At 43.7% G+C, this 21,022-nt stretch overlaps 5 protein-coding genes, 1 long non-coding RNA gene and 1 other non-coding gene across 10 annotated transcripts; 2 read left to right on the plus strand and 5 right to left on the minus strand.

The window, feature by feature from the left end:
- Positions 1 to 349: 349 nt before the first annotated feature.
- Positions 350 to 6,195, plus strand: LOC116188456. Of its 3 annotated transcripts, none has more exons than XM_031517836.1 (6): positions 662 to 800; positions 981 to 1,074; positions 1,398 to 1,635; positions 1,777 to 2,279; positions 2,716 to 3,744; positions 3,837 to 6,195. In XM_031517836.1, the coding sequence occupies exons 2-6, from the start codon at positions 1,002 to 1,004 to the stop codon at positions 5,666 to 5,668; spliced, it is 3,675 nt and encodes a 1,224-aa protein (XP_031373696.1). In that variant the 5' UTR covers positions 662 to 800; positions 981 to 1,001; the 3' UTR covers positions 5,669 to 6,195. The 3 variants fall into 3 exon arrangements, with proteins under 3 accessions (XP_031373694.1, XP_031373696.1, XP_031373695.1); XM_031517835.1 differs by having other exon boundaries at positions 663 to 800; positions 976 to 1,074; XM_031517834.1 differs by lacking the exon at positions 981 to 1,074 and having other exon boundaries at positions 350 to 800.
- On the minus strand, positions 4,875 to 8,325 carry LOC116188460. Its single transcript, XR_004152260.1, has 5 exons — positions 7,962 to 8,325; positions 7,046 to 7,196; positions 6,772 to 6,908; positions 5,323 to 5,567; positions 4,875 to 5,188 (listed from the first exon to the last, which is right to left on the minus strand). It is a non-coding gene; the product is annotated as an uncharacterized LOC116188460 (long non-coding RNA).
- A 475-nt stretch (positions 8,326 to 8,800) lies between these two features.
- Positions 8,801 to 11,342, minus strand: LOC116188334. Its single transcript, XM_031517616.1, has 4 exons — positions 11,186 to 11,342; positions 10,161 to 10,320; positions 9,735 to 10,025; positions 8,801 to 9,627 (listed from the first exon to the last, which is right to left on the minus strand). The coding sequence occupies exons 2-4, from the start codon at positions 10,293 to 10,295 to the stop codon at positions 8,992 to 8,994; spliced, it is 1,062 nt and encodes a 353-aa protein (XP_031373476.1). The 5' UTR covers positions 10,296 to 10,320; positions 11,186 to 11,342; the 3' UTR covers positions 8,801 to 8,991.
- A 571-nt stretch (positions 11,343 to 11,913) lies between these two features.
- LOC116188329 (transcription factor GTE6-like) lies at positions 11,914 to 14,969 on the minus strand. 2 transcript variants are annotated; one of them, XM_031517608.1, is made up of 9 exons: positions 14,730 to 14,969; positions 14,244 to 14,369; positions 13,701 to 13,916; positions 13,485 to 13,562; positions 13,149 to 13,373; positions 12,937 to 13,035; positions 12,728 to 12,786; positions 12,462 to 12,612; positions 11,914 to 12,312 (listed from the first exon to the last, which is right to left on the minus strand). In XM_031517608.1, exons 1-9 carry the CDS (start codon positions 14,928 to 14,930, stop codon positions 12,082 to 12,084), a joined length of 1,386 nt encoding a protein of 461 aa, XP_031373468.1. In that variant the 5' UTR covers positions 14,931 to 14,969; the 3' UTR covers positions 11,914 to 12,081. The 2 variants fall into 2 exon arrangements, with proteins under 2 accessions (XP_031373468.1, XP_031373469.1); XM_031517609.1 differs by lacking the exon at positions 14,730 to 14,969 and adding an exon at positions 14,493 to 14,692.
- Positions 14,970 to 14,975: 6 nt separating this feature from the next.
- Positions 14,976 to 15,047, minus strand: TRNAP-AGG. Its single transcript has one exon. It is a non-coding gene; the product is annotated as a tRNA-Pro (tRNA).
- A 59-nt stretch (positions 15,048 to 15,106) lies between these two features.
- LOC116188337 lies at positions 15,107 to 16,798 on the plus strand. Its single transcript, XM_031517620.1, has 2 exons — positions 15,107 to 15,259; positions 15,902 to 16,798. The coding sequence occupies exons 1-2, from the start codon at positions 15,196 to 15,198 to the stop codon at positions 16,555 to 16,557; spliced, it is 720 nt and encodes a 239-aa protein (XP_031373480.1). The 5' UTR covers positions 15,107 to 15,195; the 3' UTR covers positions 16,558 to 16,798.
- A 314-nt stretch (positions 16,799 to 17,112) lies between these two features.
- LOC116188333 (elongation factor 1-alpha) lies at positions 17,113 to 19,750 on the minus strand. Its single transcript, XM_031517615.1, has 3 exons — positions 19,483 to 19,750; positions 18,444 to 18,927; positions 17,113 to 18,331 (listed from the first exon to the last, which is right to left on the minus strand). Exons 2-3 carry the CDS (start codon positions 18,903 to 18,905, stop codon positions 17,444 to 17,446), a joined length of 1,350 nt encoding a protein of 449 aa, XP_031373475.1. The 5' UTR covers positions 18,906 to 18,927; positions 19,483 to 19,750; the 3' UTR covers positions 17,113 to 17,443.
- Positions 19,751 to 21,022: the final 1,272 nt, after the last annotated feature.

A 21,022-nucleotide genomic window follows, 5' to 3' on the forward strand; every position in this document is an offset into this window, starting at 1 on the left:
CGTGTAGTTTAGTACGCAAAACAGTCAATAGTACGCACATGCAATCAAGTATTTGAAGAGTTTATGAATCAAAATACAATAAAAATAAATTGGAGTACAATATGAGTACAATACGTTCAAAATAGGCAAAATAGTACTGGAGAATCCGTGATTCGACTGAAAAATTTCCCTCCAAGATATTACTTCTCCCCAAAGAAAAGAGATTTCCATTAGGGAAAAAAACAAAAAAAAAAGGAATTATTAATTAATTAATAAAATAACTTAAATTCCGGACGCGAAGCAAGTATGAAATACGGTTCAATAGGGTCGTTGAGATCCGCTCCACACTCCTTATCGGCTCACCCGCATCCCGTACAAAATTTCCTAGCCGCCGACCGAAAACCAGCAGCAATTCTCTTTGTTTATTTATTCAAATATAATAATAACGAGATTCACTCTACGGGCATATTTGTGATTCCGGAGCTGCCGTTCGCCGCCGTGAGCCGAAGACACCGGCCGCCGCTTCAGTCCGTCTCTCTCTGCTGTTTGGCTGCTGCAGTGTATTCCCTCCACAGCCGCTGCCGACGGTTGTCTTGTGGTGGGAGTGGTGCTCCGGGGCCTCTGCTAATTGGTTGTTTTCGCTGTGAGCCCATGCTTTTGGGCGGCGGAGGAGACTCATATGCCGCAGGAAACGTCGCCTTGGGACCGGAGGGAGCTGAAGCGGGAGAGGTCAGAGCCCGTAGCGAGATGGAGGGTCTCACCGCCCTACCGGGGAGGCTCCCGTTCCTTCCATCGGGCCGCCGAATCTCGCAGGCATACGGGTGAGTTCCGGATTTCTCTTTCACGCGATTTGTTGTTCTCTATGTATTGTGCGCGTTGCCTTTCGAGTGAGCGTTTGTTGATTAGGCTGCCGTAGTGTAATAAGAGAGTTCTTGGCGATTGTATTGGGATCACAGAGCTCTCACTGCAGGGGACTAATTTCGCTACGTTTTCCAGTTTAGATCCGAGGGTCCGTTCAGAAGATGCTAGGTTTATCTGGAGCTGCTTCTTTTGCTATTGCTGTTTCGAAGCTCTGTATGAATCTTGTTCTTGGAGGTTGGAGCTTCATTATCCCAAATACAACTCGCCTTGTTTTTGTGCGAATCTTGGTCTATGTAGCGATAGAGCCGGCTTTTTGTGATTATATCAATATCCCGTCTTGATAAGCTGACAAGCAGTTTTCTAATGCACCGGGTGTTCATCATTGATTGATAGAACTCAGAAGAGACTTATGGGTAATATTGGCTCCTTAGATTTCTGTAGAGGATCTTTTTTAGGGCAATAAAATATTCTTCTTTGCTTGGTTTTTGGGAAGAATCTATACTTTGCCTTGTTGATTTGAGGAAATTTTTTTTTTCTTTTTTAAATATTTTCTGAAGGTCATGGTAAGCAGGGTGGTTGGCACCAGTACCCAGAGGAGACTGGTCACAGATATGCACCTTATCGGTCTTTTAGCAAGACGATAGCTGTTCGAGGAGATGGAAAATACAGTCGAGGCTATAGAGACAATAGAGGGTTGTTTGACCGGAGGGAATACCGGGGAGAACACTCTTGGGAAACAAGTAGAAGGTCTTTCTCAACAATGCCGAAGCCATATGATGATGGTGATATTATGAGGTTAGTTGATCTGTATACATCCTCCTTACTGTCCATTCGGGAAAAAAAAATGAAATTTCTCGTGCTATATCTTTCTGCTGAGTTTAATCTATTGCACCCTAAATAAATAAATGGAGTGGACTCTCATCGGCTTCATTTCAGAGATCAGCACAGCAAGAGGAGTGCAACTCGGTTGAGCCCCAGCCAGAAAATTGAGGAAAAAAGGTTTGTCGACTCCACTGAGTGGAAGGATCGAAGGTGGATGAATTCAGGGAGGTTGCCTTCCAGAGGTTCAGGTCTTGGCCATTCTAGTGGCTCCAAAAGGGCAAGCCGCATCGAGTTGGTGGAGAAGAATGTGGAATATGAATCAAAGAGTGTTATTCCTCGCCAGTCTTCCACAGAAGATGTTGCTGATTGTATGTATTCAATTGGCCAATCTGAAGGGCTGACTCCGAAAAAGAAGCCTCGTCTGAGATGGGGCGAGGGACTTGCTAAGTATGAAAAAAAGAAGGTTGAAGACCCTGTTGATACTCCAATGGATAGAGATATACAGTCCAACCAGTCAACACGCTTGGATGCTACTGGCAGAACTTCTGGAGTCTTGGGAGTTTTGGAAAGTTCATCTCCTGCAACAGCGTCCTCTCTTGCTCTTATTTCCTTACCGGGTATGCTCTCTTGACGTATCGATTTTTTTTTTTTTCAGTTAATACAATTGTTTGAGATGTTTACATTTTACTTTTCTTGTCCTATATATGCTTATGATTGTAATCAATGTCAATAGGTACCCTACTAGTTGCAGTGACTGTACAATTGATTCTATCCATTTAGACTTGTGAATATATTTATTAGTGATGTTGGTAGTGACTGAATGGCTTTAGTGACCATCTGCTGCATTTGTTGAACTTGTGGTAGTCATTCTTGCAGTGGATACTTTTATTTTGCTTCAGCTGAAAAAATATGGAATCATCATCCGTCACTTTAACATTTTGTTGCATGCAATTTTTTGCTGTTTGAAATTTATTTTGATTGCCAGATCTTTGTAGAAAGTTTATGGATTAACCTTTTGCGGTTGCTTCTTCTAAATCTGTGCATTTTAAACAGATATGGAGGACAAGTTGATAGGGACCATGAAGATGGGTGGTCAAGTTGATGGTGTATCTGAATTACCAGTTGCCATGTCCCAGAGTACACACCAAGGGTTCTCTGCTACTTCAGATGAGCTGGATATAAGTTCAATTGCTAGTGGGGACCCATTGCTTGTACAGTTGCTTCAGTGTAATGATATTTCGTTGGATTCCAATCTTCTGTCAACTTTGGTGGATAAATTGGTGCTTATGAAAGAGAATGTTTCAAAGGTGTTGCTGACGACGGAGTCTCAGATTGATTCGCTCGAGAATGAATTGAAGTCCATTGTTTCTGAGCATGAAGATGTCTGTGCTAGCCCAATATCCAGTTCGTTTGCAGTCAAGGACTATTTTAGATGTAGCCTAGGAGAGGATGGTGTTGCCTCTGTCGTCTCACAACCTGATCCTGTACAAACTGTTACTTGTGCAAATAGTTGTGCCGAGGAGCTGTGTTATGTGAAGGGGACTCGGTCTGATAGTCACGTTGCAGCTACTTTCAATACAGCGGTGCAAGACAACCATATGGCGAGTCAGGATGCAGCCCAAAGGACAGTAGTAGAAATGGTAAAGGTGGTGTCTGGATCAGAAAGTATGGAGACTAGTAAGTCACTCGAGCATGTCAAGTTCCTCGGGAGTGCAGAAAATACATTATATGATCTGATATTTTCTTCAAATAAGGAAGCTGCAAATAGATCATCATTTGAAGTATTTAGTGACTTAGTACTGAGGAATCATGATAAGCTTGACGTTGCGAAGATCTCTTGCTCGCCGGATGATTCGAGAATAAGAGAGAAGTTTACCCAGAGAAAACGTTTTTTGACATTTAAGGAGAGGGTCCTTGCACTCAAGTATAAGACTTTTCACTACCTCTGGCAGAAAGATATACATGCTCTTTCTGCGATGAATAAGTTGGGATCTCAGAAGAAACTTGAGTCTAGCTCGCGGATAAGAATTGGTGGGTGCCAGAAGCCTAGGTCCTCGATTCACCCGTGTGTGTCATCCTCAGGTACGAATGTAGATATAAGATGTTTTTGTTTTAGAGCTTTAGGGTGGACATTTGCTTATTCGTCATTCTGCTTTGAATTTTTCTTTGAACAGGAATTATGGGCCAGCTCTCGAAGAAGGAGACAATTCATTACATAAGCAAGCTGGTCAGAGATTCCTGTTGGAGAATTTACAGAGAAGCTCTGAAGATGCCTGCGTTTGATTTGGATGAAAGGGCGGAGATAGCGTCAAGGTTTATCTCTTACAATGGGTTAGTGGAAGACCCCTGTGCAGTTGAGAAGGAAAGAACCGTGATCAACCCCTGGACTGCAGAGGAGAGAGCAATGTTCCTGGAAAAGTTCGGAAAGTATGGCAAGGATTTCAGGAAGATAGCTACGTTTCTTAAGCACAAGACCACTGCTGATTGTGTTGAATTTTATTATAGAAACCACAAATCTGACCTTTTCCAGGGAGTGAAGAAGAAGCTTGGTACGAGGGCACGACCACAGTTACTTCCTGCCAACACTTACCTGGTAACTCCAGGGAAATTGAGGAATCGCGAGGTCAATGCAGCCAATTTACTCAGTGAAGCTTCTCTTGGGGCCTCTCAAGATCAAGCTGAAGCTGGTGGTGGCAAGTTAGACTGGGAAAGTTGTCATAGAAGGTCGTTTTTGCGTCCATGCAGTAACTCTAGATCATCACATATTGATGCTCCTGATGATGAGAGGGAAGCAGTTGCAGCTGATGTTTTGACCCAAATACGCAGCTCTGTGGTCCATGTCAAGAACTGCGGGGAGAAGGATCTATCTGATTGGACGGATGTGGAGAAATCAATCTTTATGCGGGCTGTGTCACATTATGGCAAGGATTTTGCGATGATATCGCAGTATGTGAAGACAAGGTCAAAGGACCAGTGTAGGGCGTTCTATAATAAGGCCCGGAAGTGCCTCAAATTGGACAAGATGCTCCCAGGCCCTGCAGGGAAGTGCCTGAATTGCGATGCCAATGAAGGCAGTGATGGCCCCGATGGTCCACAGGTTGTTAAGATTGCTGGAGCTATTTGTAAGAATGATTCAGTCACGGGTAAGAGTCAGGACTTGCCCGTTTCTGTTAAGATGGAAACTGCTGATGCAGTTGATTGTGGCTTACCAACTGACCTGAAGGAGACTGCCGATGGAAGTTGTCTGATGGGAAGTCGGGTCTGTGAAGAAAAATGCTCGAGAGTTTCAGTGAAGGGCCATGATACTGTCCCTGAGATGAAATTGAGCAAGCACGTCTCTGATCAATCTCTGGGAGCATCAGAGAGGTGGTTAGCTCATTTGCCTGCTGATTCAAGTCCTTGTTCGGTTTTCAGTCTTGGTTCTGAATCCAAGGATCGGTCCCTAGTTGAGACAGATCAAGTTGAAAAGCCTCTACTAGCGATTCTCACAGATTCTGCATCCTTTCAGTGTGTCAAAATGAAGACCCTGAACAGCAATAATCAGCCAGAAAATGGAGGGCAGTGGAGTCATGATACCAAAGGTAAGGTGCAGAATCTGCAAGAATCGGAAAACTCGAGTCACGGCAGCGATTTCAAGCTCTTTGGGAGAAGAATACTTACTTGCACACCTCAGAATTATCCAGATTTGAGCATTCACGAGGAGGACAAGAAACGGGTCCTCAAGGCTACCCAAAGTTTGACCGGCAGCAGCAACAAGGGACGAAACTCATCATTGCTGAAGTTCGATCCTGATGACCATACCAGCCTTGAGAATGTTTCTATCGGGAGCTATGGTTACTGGGATGGGACTAGAATCCGTACTGTTCCATCACTGCCCAATTCTGCTTTCTTGTTGGCTAAGTATCCTGCCGCATTCAGCAAGAACCCATTACAGGAATTGGCAAACAGCAGTGAATTTAACATTAATAATTGCAGTGGTCCCTCGATTATTCCTGCTTGGATGTAACTGTAAAGCAGTGTCACAACGCATACTTAGGAGGGCAACAATGCAACGGTCTAGAGAAGATATCAGGGCTAAAGCAGCAGGGAGGGAGTGCAATGGACGGGATGAACTTAGGAGTTAAGAGGTGTCTTAGCAGGCATGTCATGCACCGACTTGTCTGATCCTGTGGCTGCTGTTAAGTTGCACTTTGCTCTGATGAACCAGTTTTGGGGGCAGGGAGTAAGTTTAACCCGAGAAGACTCTCCAAGAGATGCAGCAAGCATGAAGACTTGGCTTTTTTGAGTTCTCGAAAAAATGGCCAGGATTTTGAAAGCTTGCTACTGTGCAATAACATGCCCCTTTTTTGTTTAGCCTAGAGCAGTTGATTAAGGTATTTACAATTTCAATTCTTATGTCAATTTTCGAACTTGAAGTTTGATTATTTTGGTCAGGTGATCTCTGTACGTGCTCCTAATGTTGTCGCAGCAGCAGCAGTTTTGTGATTACTCTAATTTCATGAAATGTTACGTCTAGTAGCAGATTTTCGTGCATGGAGTTGAATCTGAAATTCAAAGTTATGAAAGACTCTGACCTCTAAAGGTTTGATACCTGCGAGGAGTTGTTTTTTGCATTACCGATTCTCAGCTTTTCAAATTATCGATTCTCAACTCCCTATCCCACAGCCAGAGACCGGAGGAGGCATCTATACCTGCTCGTAGTCATATTTACTCTGTTAAGACAGTATCCCTAGTGTTCTATGAGAGAAGCGTTTGGTTTGACAGCTAAACGGTAGCGACGCGATTTAAATGTGATAAGAATGGTCATCCTACCGGCTTCAGAATCTGATCGAGACAGCCTTCTGGAGGCCGATGAAACCTGTGCTCCGATGAAAGAGTGGAACATTTTTTTCACGAATAATGAGCGGAACATTGCTTTATCAAACACGCGAGCAGATGGATAAGTAATCCATACGTTAATCGAGTCTCAAGCTGAGAAGTGAGACACCAACCTATTTTGTAGGGGGGAAAGGTCTCTAGTTTTTCGACTTCCTAGTTAATCCGAAACGGCACATATGAGGGCAAGACGGTTTGATTTTTCTGAGGTCCAATAGAGAATAATAATAGTACCTGCATCTGCCCTCCTCGCTCTGCCATGCGTGAATTGCCCGAAAATTTCAACACCTACTGCATCCTCAATCATCCGATCCGACATTCACATCGTAACGGAGATATAGAGTCGGAGTCTATACATAAGTCAGTGCCTCCTGAACATCAAAAGAAGAGGGAGAATCAGTTCTGCTCAAGACAATCAATTAACACCTTTAAGACGGTGCATATACGATATAATGGCGAAAATAGTTCCATGTCTGTCATAATTTCGAAAGGAGACCTGAACAAATACCATTCACAAGCTTGGCAACAGGATTCAGATGGGACTTTCTCATCTCAGATGATGCGGGGAAACTTATAACTGATACAGAAACCACATACTCTTACAATCTCACATTGAAATGTGACCCCTTCGTATCATATCGAGATCACTTCCGTGCCCTCTGTGAGCATTAGCAAGATGTTAGGGTACAAGTTTTAGGATGAAATAAGATCGGCCCACAACCGAGTCCCAACTGACTGCAACCTACACCATTAACAAAAGACCAGACATGTGCGCGCGCGCGCACATACACACGCACAAAAAATAAAATCCAAAGCTCGTACGACTATCAGATTGATCCACAGACCTCAACTCTTTGAACAACACATTCAACCGCAATAGCTAGCAGACCCATGCCTGACGGTGAGATCAAGCAAGTAACATTTTTTTTCTCCCCTATATACTCAGAAGAAACCGACTATCTTCATCAGAACTTCAATGACCCGATCATATTATCTTTTTGCATCTTAACATTCAATTTTCGATGCAACCAGTTACTCAGAAAATGACAGCCCGGGCAGAGTATTCATTGCAGTTATTAAAAGGAAAACTAAAGCTCCCCTGATTGATTATGAAAAAACAGAATCTTCATATATGAAAAGTCAAGCTTGTATCTTTGTTCATCCTCTCATCGTCAGGAAACCAAAATAGGAAACAGATTAAAGGATAAAATCTCAGACAGAACACAATAAAAACTCATCCCCCACCTCGAATTCAATTAACGTAATCACAAGGACTAACTAATGATGATCATCATCATAATCAATAAACTCTTCTTCAAGCACCTCTTCAACCTCTTCCCATGGAAAAAAGAATCACAGCGATGATCAAATGATAAGCGGCCATACCCAGAGAGAGAGAGAGAGAGAGAGAGAGGAGCTCGTACCAGAAAGTAGAAACGGATGGTAAAATGGTCGGTCCTCCTGCTCAGAATCAGACCACCTCTGTTTCTCTCTCTCTTTTTTTCTTCGGTTCGGGACAAGAGTGAAGAGCATACCTGAATCTACTGGTATATTTGATTTGATTTTTCCCTGTTTGATTCGTTTGGGCAGAGGAGTCACTTGGTCCGTTGAGAAACCCAAGAGGCAGAAAATTATCGGATTACATGATGACGTACGTTCCCGAACGGTCCATTGTGCCATGTCAAGAAACCTTGCAATGGACATTTGAGATTGACGGCCATGCCTCTTTTGCAAAAGGAAGCTTTAGATGTAGATAGGTTCTCTTCTCTCACCCACTGTGATTAATTTTGCATTCAGTGCGACGAACTATTAAGACCGGTCCTTTGGTTTATTTATTCATTTACCAAACTTTTTCTTTTTTATAAAAAAAAATAAAATAAAATTGGCGTGCTCAAAGAAGCCCATTAGGGAAGGTCCAATCTTAGCCGAGAAATGGCAATGCATTTGGTGTACCTAACCTACACCGACAACCATGGCCCCACCCCTTAAATGTGGGTTAGTTCTCACTTCTCACTTCTCAGAACAAGGCAAATCATCTTTGATGAAGAAAGCTGATACATGTGTGTGTATTGCGTTATTATTAATATTTTTTCATGGGATATTTCTGTGATTAGTTGACCCGAAAAATATGATATTTGAGCTAATTACATCAGACAATCGTGAAATTGTCAAACGGCATGCCGCGAGTATGTATGTATGTATTATGTAATGCAATGTATGTCCATATCTGCTTCATCAAGTAGCTGTTTCCAACCAACAGATCTTCCGTAGAAAGGAATTTTCCACACCAAATCTTAATTCCTCATCTTTTATTCGACAACAAAGGACGGAAAACAAAGCACCACCGGGTTCCCGAATAGAGCAAACAAACACAACGATCTCATAGTATAGCATGAAAGAATTACACCTCGGACCCAAAAGGTCTTGATGGGCATACGACAATAATTTCAAGAATCAGCAGAACACATCGGTAGAGGAAGAGGGACTCGCCACCTGAAGTGCAACCTTTTCCCACTCCATTGGGTTCCCGCAGCGGCCACCTTTCACCTTAACCATCTCGAACTGAGTGGTCCCGCTAATGGACGAGGAGAAGGATGTCTCGGGCAGAGAAAGTTCCTTTGCCGCTACTGCCTTCAGTCGGTTGCGTTCTGCCCTGGATCCGATAACCTGACCCAGAACAGATGCCGCGATAGTAAAGGCCATGGCTGATTTCGGCATCAAAATGGACTTCCTAAGCATTGCTATGAAAGGAACTGCTGCGTGGACGGCAGCAAACCAAGAAGGAGAGAACTTCTTCGTGTGTTCCCTCCATATACCAAGAGGTACATTTGCTGCCATTCCTAAGACTCCAATCACTAAGACCTTTGCAGGTAAAGGCTGGGGCCTAAGGTTCTTGGCGAATGCGGTGCGTGCTATGGCTGCTCGGGCTGCTACTATTGCTGGGGGACACTTGTACTTCATTCCCGGAGGAGGCTGTAGGACCTTCGCCACGAGGGGTAGCACTCCACTCACTGCACGGTACGATTTGGCAATGGGGCAGTTCCCAGTTTCCAACCATTCATTGCTCAGCGCCTCGTGATTCGAATTCCCCTGAAATACAAATCCATATATTAATAAGATAGAACCAAAACCATACTTCTCACAAGATTCAATTATCTTGATCGTAATGTGCAGTACAGAAATGATTGTTCATCTACCTGTGAAGAAGAGTCTTTGGATGATTTTGATTTTCGTTTTTGATTATTCCATTTCTGAGAGAACGCATCGAAGCTGAAAGGCCCCCCAGGTCCAAAGGATGAGAGACTGATTGTTGCTGCCTTTGCAGCTAATGGGTGGAACTGAGGTGGAGCAGCCTCAGGTTGTCGTTTCTCTATACCCGCGCATGATCTCTCCGAGAGTGGGACTACTCCATCACGGCCATGGAAAAGCCTGAATGCCATATCAAAGTTGGGGCCATCTTCAAAAATTGGACCTTTGCCTCCACGCACCTAAATCGAGAAGATATATTCAATCAAAAGTTTGTCTCAAACCCCTGAAACTAAGTCGAGAAAACCACATGCAAGAGCACCATTTTGAAAAGCAGGCACAGATCAGATCAGCAAAGAGGATTGTATAAAACTTACAGGCATTGGGAAGGGCATGCTTGAGGCGAAAGAGAAATTAGTAGGCTCATTGATGTTCCTCAAAAATGGACACTTAAGGATGTCCATCTGAGAAGGCGCGGATTCCTCACTTAAACCTCTGAAGAAAACCTCCATTATTCACACAAAAAAATTTGTATACCTGCACAAAGTAAAAGAAAGACAAAGTGACTAATTGCTCATGAAAACGATTCCGATGTCATGGACAAAGAGATTTAAACTGATATTTCTGAAAGCAGGTAAATGAACATGTTTTGAAATTCTCTCAAACCATAAAACCTTTCAATTGAAAATGGAATACTACGCATATGAACAGCGTTTAAATGCCTAAGACTCCATGAAAGCAGGAAGCAGCAAATATTATACAGGGCCAGAGGAAAAATCAGTTCGATTCAGCCATCATGATAGGCTTCCGAATCGCAGGGTAATTCCATGGATCTCCGAGGTATAAGTAACAGGCATCACACCAACCGATTACTCCGATAATTCCTCTAAATAAAAACCATAGAATCCAACAATTTGCAAGAAGAAGATTATAAAAATTTCAAGCTCCTATCATGCTCAAAACCCTACGAGAGTTAGCCATTCTCAAAATTATTATACAAAGTTTGACTCTTCGAAGCCCACTAACTAATCCTCAGATCCCTATCAGTCCAGGCAGAAAATTACTCAACTTTCAACCACCAAAACCCCAAATACAAAGCAAAAAAACAGAGTTTGGTGCTAATGAACTATCTACCAATAACAAGGACGAGCCAGAAATCTTATGACAGTCTTCCAGATGACAATCAAACGGAAGCACAGAGAGCAATCGTTAAACATTCTGCACACGGGTACCAACACGAAAAGCTCGACAAAACAAAGAAATTAAGAGACTGCAGATCAAGAGCAGGACGGAATCATCGACACAGATTACAGCTGCTCAACAAAGACGACAGATGAACAAGGGAAAGGAAAAACAGACTAAATCACAATAAACCCCAGAAATCTCGAGCTCGAATACATACCTCGATCACAAGGCGGGGGAGAGGGGGAGAGAGAGAGAGAGAGAGAGAGAGAGAGAGTGATTGAGGAAGAGTTAGGTGAGAGAACAGAAGAGAACAGGTAGAGGGAAGAACAAGAAGAAGATGCTTTCTCCCTTCTCCCTCTTCTGTTCTCTTCTCAGCAGCGTGAACGACGCCGTGTCACCCACACGCCTTTTCTTGGGTCAAATTTGTTGCAGCCGATATTTCCTATGCTCCCGGGAGCACGTAAGGCCCAAGATACGAGGAGTGTGGATGCCACGCTGCCCCCCCGTCTTCCCTCTGCCTCCTCTCGTACCAACGTAGTCCCGGGTGTACGGTGAAGCTCCTCGTTCCGCCGGTTTCCGATTTGGTTTCCGGGACCCGGTCAGAGTCAACCTTGCCGGCCCGGTCCAGCGGTGGAGCCTTTGGACTTTTTTGTGCGCCCAAATCAATGCTCCTATTTATTTATTAATTCATTTATTCATAATCATCAATTGACAATTGATTTATATATTTCGTTGATTTCAAATTAATTAATTGATATTCTTTGATATTTCTTTGCTTGAAGAGTTGATTGTATTGTTTTTGTTTTGGTAAATGTTGGACTTACCTAAATTTCAGCAATATGCATTCAAAGACTTCAGGCAGCCTTCGTTATTTTCAGGCCTAGGTAAACCGAAGTTGAGCTGAGTTGGCCAAGATCGTGGCCGGTCGGCCTCAATTCAGAAGAGGAATGAACAAAGTCGACTCTAAATTTTTTTCCCCTTCTTTTTCTCTAAAGAAAATACACATTCTATATTACAAGGGCAATCGATGTCTAATGCTTTACCATACAACAGAGGCGGCAAAGAACATGAAAAATAACCAAGGGACACGACACTACACAAAACGAGGCCGAATCAAGAGGGCTTCTTATTCCTTTTCTTGGCTGTTTTAGCGATGGCATCGCAAATCTCCTTTTTCCTCTTGTTGCTGTTGAAGGCGACATTGTTCCGATTGTTACTGTTGTTGTTGTTGTTGTTGTTCGGGCCAGTGGTATTGGTGGTTCCTCCGGCGCTCGTCGAAGTCTTGCCCTGGGCTTCAAGGGTATCCTTCACAAAGAATTTCAACCTCCATAAGGTTGATTCACTCTGCAATCACCGGCATGTGATGGGAAGTCAGCAATTACAATCTTAGGTTGAGAATGAGAGAGAGCACATAACACGCCGAACCAATAACACAAGCTCCGAGAAGTTTGCATGCCTTAAAATTGTGAATATAGAAACGGATCAATACAAACCTGAGCATCCATATCAAGGTCCACCTCTTCGGCTACTGACAGGAAGCTGGGATTATTCTGAGCAACAATCTCCAAAGCCTTACTTAGATCTTCAGGAGACAACATCGCAAGGGCATGTCCAATGCTCCTTTTCTCTTCAGTTGATATTTTCCTGAAAAAGGGCATTTCAAGAATAAGTGATCCAATAATCGCTTACAAGGGCAAATGGCATGCCACCAATAAGCAACTTAATCAAAATTCATGTATGATGGAAATATTGAACAGACCTGCATTTCTGAACAACCACTTCCCTGAGCTCTTCCAAATTCGTATCAACTTCATCAACCTGAAACAAGTTTCAGACGAGAACAAAAGGATGAGAAAAATGTCAGTTCCAAACGACTGGGACATTTGCGAACAGGAATCTACTCTGCTCAATCTCCCCTTACTAGAAAACCAATCCCTATATTATGGGACATGTTCTCAATATAACAACCTCGTTACTTATATCTCTCGCGATTTTAGCATAAGCAGCCTCCTGCGCAAGCTGCATATCCAACTGAGCTTCTGCTTCGTCCTCTTCTCGTCTTTTTTCCTAGTAAAGAACACAATTTTCGATTATCATAAGATGATTGATTCTGCAGAGAAAGTGCACTGACGTCCTAGGAAGCAAAGTTCATTCTTTTATTGCCATCGCAGTACACTTACCTCCTCTGTCACTTTAGGCAGAAGTTGCAACCACTTCTCCTCAAACTTTGCTAGCAAGGTCTTAGCCATGACGTGAACATCGCTCTTCTCAGCATTATACTTCATAGCATTCTTGAAGACTAGCCTCACATCGGCACATATTTCCCGTACATTTTTGTAACCTGTCCCATCCTTGGCCTCCATTTGATTCTTTATTGTACTGAAATCCATTGGTTTGTCAATTACCTGTAAAAGATTGTCAAATGCGTCTATGTTAAGCAAGTATTTGTCCTAAAAGCTTAAGCTATAGGCAGAAACAGCATACGCGTATGTGTTTCTGAAAGAAAATACTATTACCTCGTAATAGTCATCTAAACCAAGGCCTTTCACATCTACGGGTTGCATAAATGGCCATGCCCATTTGTGTTGAGTGATCTGAAAGTCGAGTTGCATAAACGGGAGACATGTTACCAAACAGAAAACAGAAATTTGCTTAAAAAGAATGGCAATCAGGAGAGACCAAAAAACTCATTGAATACTGTAAATTCTAAACTTCCAAGGAAAGGTCATTGCCTGGCGTAATATTGTGCCAAAATGACGAATAAGCTCTTGCATTCTCTTGGCTGCAGCCGCTTCTCTGCGTGCTGCTTCTTGCTGCTGCTTCTTAATGCTAGTGATGGGTCTCTCTCTCTCTTTTTCCTTGGCAACTGAGCTACCTTTAGAAGTATTTGTTTGCTTTTTGCTTAAGTTGAGGTAGAATTGTTCAACATCATTAATTCTTTGCTCGAGCTGCAAGCAGGAAGTTCAAAATATCAACAAAGAGCAATCAAAATACATGCATACAGTTCGACAAAGTGTATCGCTGAAAAACAGTCAGTTGCACTAATCGCCTAAAATTAACAGTTGCCCGATTTTCTCCAAGGGTAAAGATCCTACAGTAACCAAAACAGCTCGATCTAAACATTAACCCACAACAACAGCTTACCGAGTTCAACAAAAAGAGGGGAAAACCTGGACTCCGAAACAATGGTATGGCAATGAATACTCTCTGAAGAAACAACATTGCATACAGCCAACATACAAGGCGGTAGTTTGAAATGCTTGAGAACAATTCACCTGATCAACTTTCATCAGAACTTCATCAAGGCGACGGCCAAAGCCTTCAACTTCCTTCGCGTTAACCCTCGATTTTGCCGTCCCAGGTGCACCAAGCTCTGGAGCTGAAGGATCCGCTGCTTCCATCTGGCACCACAGCGACAATAATCAACTTGTACACAAAAGAAGAGGTTTTTCAAGAACCAAAGGATGTTCTGCAGCTCAGATACGAAGTTACTCCCACTGAAATAAGAAAGAGAGCGGTTCTACCGATTATCTTAATTCGAACATAACCCAGCAGATAACTCGCTAGCTAATTGGGACCAGAAACATGGCCAAGAAACAAAATTGACAGTAAGAATAGGCTAATTGCAGCCGCCGCCGGCGGAATGGCCAGTGAGAAGCGCAGAATCCTTATTCATCAAGAACTGAATTCAGCTGCTCGAATTGAGTGTTCCTGAAATAAAACAAACCAAATAGGGAGGCGCAGGACAGAGAGAGAGAGACCTGAAAGGAGCCGGAGAGGGACGGGAGAGAAAATCTGTTGACCGGCAGATAAAAGATTCCGACGAGGCAGTGGGCAGCAGGGTTTCCTTTCGTTCTTCGTTTCGTACCAAAACGGGTGAGAACGGAGACGACGCCGGTCGGCCTCCGGGGTGGCGGGTTCTCCCTCTGTAGGATTGGGCCGAGTTGCCATATTTGGCCCATCAAAGGCCCAAAGCTAATTTCGGCCCCAAAAAAAAAATTATTAAGGGGGCATTCCGAGAATTGAACTCGGGACCTCTCGCACCCTAAGCGAGAATCATACCACTAGACCAAATGCCCATCTGATGCCGAGTAAATTCAGAAAACATTTTTTCTCCAAATGACGTAATAAAGAAAAACCCTTACACTGACTTCCTCCTCCGCCTCGCTGTGGCTGTTTTGTCTCCCCTCTGAACTGAACCAGAAAGCTGCGCGGAGAGGAGAGGAAATGACGAGGGCGGCTCTTCTCCAGCTACTCCGCTCCCAGTCGAAGCAGCTCTCCTTCGCTTCAGGTTCCTCCCCTTCTCTTCTGTTTTGCTTAATCCACACCTCACCCGTGGTTAGGCTGTTCGCAATTTCCTCAATCTAGTGGCCTGAAAGGACGCGGCTATGGTTGAAATTCTTTCTGGATTGGGCTGCCAAAGTCATGTTTTTCTCTGGCTGATCCTCAGCTCATTCTTCTTTCATATCATCGTCCTGTTAATTGATCCAGTGGGAGCTCTAGTCAGTCGTCGTCATGATTTGCTAGCTTCTGATCTATATATCTTCAATGGCGGCTGCTATTATTTGTATGAACTCCCATTGATGATTATGTGTTGCTTAAGGATGACTCTTACACCTAAACAAGCGAAATCTCCACTGCCATCATTTCGCTTTGTCGTGAGCAGTGTAGTGTCCGGTATTGGCCTTCAGATGAGAAAGTCCTCCTGCGGTGCAATTAGCTATGACCTTGTGCTAAAATTTTCTTGTAGCGTGGTACTTTGATGCCGCGCGGACTGTACATGAAATTGCTGATTATTTACGTTTTGGCAAAGTTGAGATTGGATATACTTCAGTCCGGCGTGAATTGCCACAGAAAGCTCGCAACGAGGCTTTTGTCATTACACAGAAGAATGCTCATGAGATTGTCCTTTCTTAATCTTTCCTGGGTTCAGGTTCTCAACTATGCAGGTTTCGGGCAGTCTCTCGAGCGTGGAATCCTAATGCCGTGTTCAATTCCTCCTTCCACCGCTCTCCTGCTCACTCGAGATGGTTATCCCAGGCAGCAGCTGCTGCAGATGACAGCAGGATTAGCATCGGGCCCCAACGGGGCTCGGAGCCCCGGGAGGACGAGAAGGAAGATGGTGTTGTCTACTATGGTCCCATCTCAAGCACCATCAAGAAAGTAAAACTCCTCTCCCTCTCCACCTGCTGCCTCTCCGTTTCCCTGGGCCCGGTCATCACCTTCATGACATCTCCCGACATGAACGTGATCCTGAAGGGAGCTGTGGCGTCCTCTGTGATCTTCTTCAGTGCCTCCACCACCCTTGTCCTACACTGGTTCGTGAGCCCATACATTCACAAGCTCAAGTGGAAGCCCGGGTCTGATACTTTCGAGGTGGAGATGATGTCCTGGATGGCAACTTACATTCCGAGGACCCTCAAGTTCTCTGACATTCGGCCAGCAGAGACTAACAGGCCTTTCGTGACATTCGAGGCCAACGGGAGCTTCTATTTTGTTGATACAGAACACTGCCAGAACAAGGCTCTGGTTGCGAGGCTAACCCCACAGAAGGCCCCAGCTCGTGAGTCCGCTTTCAAGAATTTGTGAAGGGAACCGGTTGGAGAGAGTTGAAGGAAGCGATGGGCTTGGACTTTGTTCCCATTTTCCTCTTGTAATGACATTATGCTGTGGGTTGAGTCGAGTCGAGTCGATAGGATTTGGCGAGAATTAAGATTTTGCACTTCTTTTTCAGTCACGAATTAGGATTTTGATCTTGAAAGGGCGTTTCATATCTTTGAGATCTGCGTGATTCTAATAAATGTGTCTCTACTTATGTACGATTTCATAAGTTCCTGTATTGCTTTGCACGCGTCGTCAATAGCCCACAGATAAAGAAACGTCGATTGCTTACAGATAAATATTGCTGTTGATGAGATTTATAGAAAAATGCTAAGTCACCCGGCTAAGCCGAATCATTGAGGGTGGCTTTGCCTTTTTTTGTAATCGATTGCAATGTGAGGTGCAATTATACTGTGTTGGAGCTAACGTCATCTATTCTCGCTACTGGGAGACCCGTGATTTCCAAACCCATCTAAAAGCTTCCTTATTGATTCTCGTCTTTTCAACAGTTTCTGATAAATTGTATCATTTAAGACTAAGATCTGATCTTTCAAATGATTTGTAAGGTTATAGGCACATCGACATTGTCAAAGAAAATCCGAAATAGATAGCTCAATGGTGGTCTTTAACATGAAGTTGACTCTATTAAGCAAGGTGATAAGAGACTGACTCGGACAACAAAGCAGTCATCAGACATGATGACTCAAGAGGCACGCCACCGCCTATCAAGCACCCAGTTCTGCAACCAGCCACTGGATGGCAGGGACAAGACTCCGGCACGGACAGGGACATAGAAACGAGCAGCACTGCCAACAACCAAAGCTTCACTACGGCAGCTATCATTGGAGAAGCAGCTGCCTTTGACCAGCACGATTCACTTGCCACCCTTCTTGGCGGCGGACTTGGTAACCTTGGCTCCGGTTGGATCCTTCTTCTCCACATTCTTGATGACTCCCACAGCAACGGTCTGGCGCATGTCCCTCACAGCGAAACGGCCAAGTGGTGGGTACTCAGAGAAGGTCTCGACCACCATGGGCTTGGTGGGAATCATCTTAACGAACCCGGCATCACCATTCTTCAAGAACTTGGGTTCCTTCTCGAGCTCCTTGCCTGATCGCCTGTCAATCTTGGTGACAAGCTCAGCAAACTTCACTGCAATGTGAGAGGTGTGGCAGTCGAGCACCGGGGCATAGCCATTCCCAATCTGACCGGGGTGGTTCATGATGATGACTTGGGAGGTGAAGTTAGCAGCTTCCTTGGCAGGATCATCCTTGGAGTTTGATGCAACGAACCCACGCTTGAGATCCTTGACAGCAACGTTCTTCACGTTGAACCCGACATTGTCACCGGGGAGCGCCTCCTGGAGTGCCTCGTGGTGCATCTCCACAGACTTGACTTCAGTGGTCAGTCCAGAGGGACCGAAGGTGACAACCATACCAGGCTTGAGGATACCAGTCTCAACACGACCAACAGGGACAGTTCCAATGCCACCAATCTTGTAGACATCCTGAAGGGGAAGTCGGAGAGGCTTGTCTGTGGGCCTCTTGGGCTCATTGATCTGGTCAAGAGCCTCCAGGAGGGTCGGGCCCTTGTACCAGTCGAGGTTGGTGGACCTCTCAATCATGTTGTCTCCCTCGAACCCAGAGATGGGGACGAACGGAATCTTATCAGGATTGTAACCAACCTTCTTCAGGTAGGAGGAGACTTCCTTGACGATTTCATCATACCTAGCCTTGGAGTACTTGGGGGTGGTGGCATCCATCTGTTGAAAGGAAACACAAACATTAATTGGGAACAAATGGCAATGCCTGCCACTGCAAGTGAGATGCAATTGCAAACACAAACAGCTTATATAATATCAAAATGGAACATGCCTTGTTACAGCAGCAGATCATTTGCTTGACACCAAGGGTGAAAGCAAGGAGAGCATGCTCACGGGTCTGGCCATCCTTGGAGATACCAGCCTCAAAACCACCAGTGGTGGAGTCAATGATCAGCACAGCACAGTCGGCCTGGGAAGTTCCAGTAATCATGTTCTTGATGAAGTCACGGTGTCCAGGGGCATCGATGACAGTGCAGTAGTATTTGGTGGTCTCGAATTTCCAGAGAGCAATGTCAATGGTGATACCACGCTCACGCTCAGCCTTGAGCTTGTCGAGAACCCAGGCGTACTTGAAGGACCTCTTGTTCATTTCAGCAGCCTCCTTCTCGAACCTCTCGATCACACGCTTGTCAATACCACCAAGCTTGTAGATCAAGTGACCAGTGGTGGTCGACTTCCCAGAGTCGACGTGGCCAATGACCACAATGTTGATGTGGACCTTCTCCTTACCCATAGTTAATGTGTGAGACTACAGCCTGCAAAACACATGCCCAGTGAGACTTCATTACCTCACATTACACACGTAATGAGTAACAAGCTGAACGAACTGGAATAAGCACAGTAAAAAATCCTGCGGATCGACACAAATGAACCACGCAGAGACCAGAATTATAATCATAAAAGGATATTCTCCTAATCCTCGAAAACAATATTTCCATGTCACAATTGCACCATTGGGGAATAGCAAATCAACATATCAACCCAATCATCTCATCTAATCGCTAAACTTAAGTCTTCTGAATTTATCAGGAGATAACAGATTAATGAACAGCCAACAGTTTCAGCTCAGAATCATCAGCTAGACAATTAAAACATGACCCAATCCGAATTCAGAAACGGAGCCATAAAGAAGTTAAATGAGATAACCAGATCCTCAGAAACCATGAACATTTAACAATCAACCATCTAGAAATCTGTATCTTTCAACAAATCATCGCCGCATCTTTACTAACCGACTACCTGGAACGGATCTATAGAGCAGAGGAATCCATCAAAGCAGATGAGCAATGAGATGCCACTAGCTAACTCACCTGAAGAGAGGGGATCCGCTTAAACCCTAAGCTGCGGCGAGACGTCGAGGCGGAGAAGGCAAAGAAGTGAAGCAAGAGGGAGGAAGAGAGTGAGACTGGAGTAGGGTTTGAGGAGAGGTGATATCGCTCCCATGGTTCTTCATTTTATTTCCATGAACGTCCCTGAATTTTAGCAATAATGACAGATATGTCCTCCATCCGACGTGGCTGTGTGTCGGATGATTGGTAGCCGGAACCCTTCTCTTTTGTTGGACGGATTGTCCGAGGATTTCAGATCGTGAAGGAAAAAGGAGGGGACGAAATAATTAGCGATATGCTTGGTATTATTATAGCAGATTCAAAAAAAAAATCACCAAATACCCGAGAGAAAGATCAACACACAGCGCTCTTCATGACTTCATTTATATGGTTACTGTATCTTTCCGTTTAGTTTCGAAATCGCAATTTAAAATTTTAATTTTAACTTTAACTCAATACACTACACAACAAAATACATTTTTTCAAAGTCAAACCGGTAGACCCCATGTATTATTCAACATACAATCACATTATAATCAATTATCTACATCTTCCATTCATTCTAATATTACCGGTTTCCTCTTGTTTTCGCATGCCATATTACATTTGCAATACGGTTACGTAATGCATCCATTTCCCTGCTTCTCATGTCTACATCAACCCGATCCCCAGTTAGATGAGGAGGATTTCGGAATTCATCGTAATATTCTCATGCATTTACATACTCTTCGACTAATCTATCGTGATAATTATTAAACCGAATGAAATTGTGCAACACGAAGCATGCAAGAGTAAACATGTATGATCTATTATGGAATTCCCCCAATTAAATTTCTCATAAGATTCAGTTACGGTTGCCTCTTATGATAAGCAGATTGGTTCAATCAATCGATTATATTTTGAATGAACAACACAGAACCAAAGCAAAAACAACGTACACATTGTAATGTTATCTCTGTTAAGCCATTCACTGGATTCCACTAGCGACCGAATTCTGCAGGAGGGAGTTGAGGCTATTCAGTCAGAGTAAGAACTGAAAATGCACATGTTGGGGTGTGGTGGGGGGTAGGGCGAGTAATTTTTTTTTTTTGTCCTTATTTACTATCAAAATGACAACCATCAATTCGAAATTTTAACTCTGAAATCAAACGGTTTGTGAACATTTCGACGAGTACCAATAATAAAACGCTTTCTTATTTCTGTAAGTATGACGCCAAAAAGTATAAATTAGTAATTAATCATGTTAAGGAATTAATGCGATCGTATTATCACTACATTTACTCACACAAATGCTAAGATGATAAATCGGTGCTCGGAGAAAGTTGAATACAGGAATGCATCAGTCTGTTGAGCAGATGATGCAGATTTTTTATGTTCGTTACAAGAAGTAGGCACGACGGAACCTCATTTGTCCTTAGGAATGGTTCTAAGTTTCCATATATAGTACATAGATGCCGACTATAACTTACTTTTATTGAATTGAGCTTACGAATTTGCAATCGATTCATAAATTATCAAAAAC

This window comes from Punica granatum, chromosome 8 (genome assembly GCF_007655135.1).
Source record: "Punica granatum isolate Tunisia-2019 chromosome 8, ASM765513v2, whole genome shotgun sequence".
NCBI lineage: Eukaryota > Viridiplantae > Streptophyta > Magnoliopsida > Myrtales > Lythraceae > Punica > Punica granatum.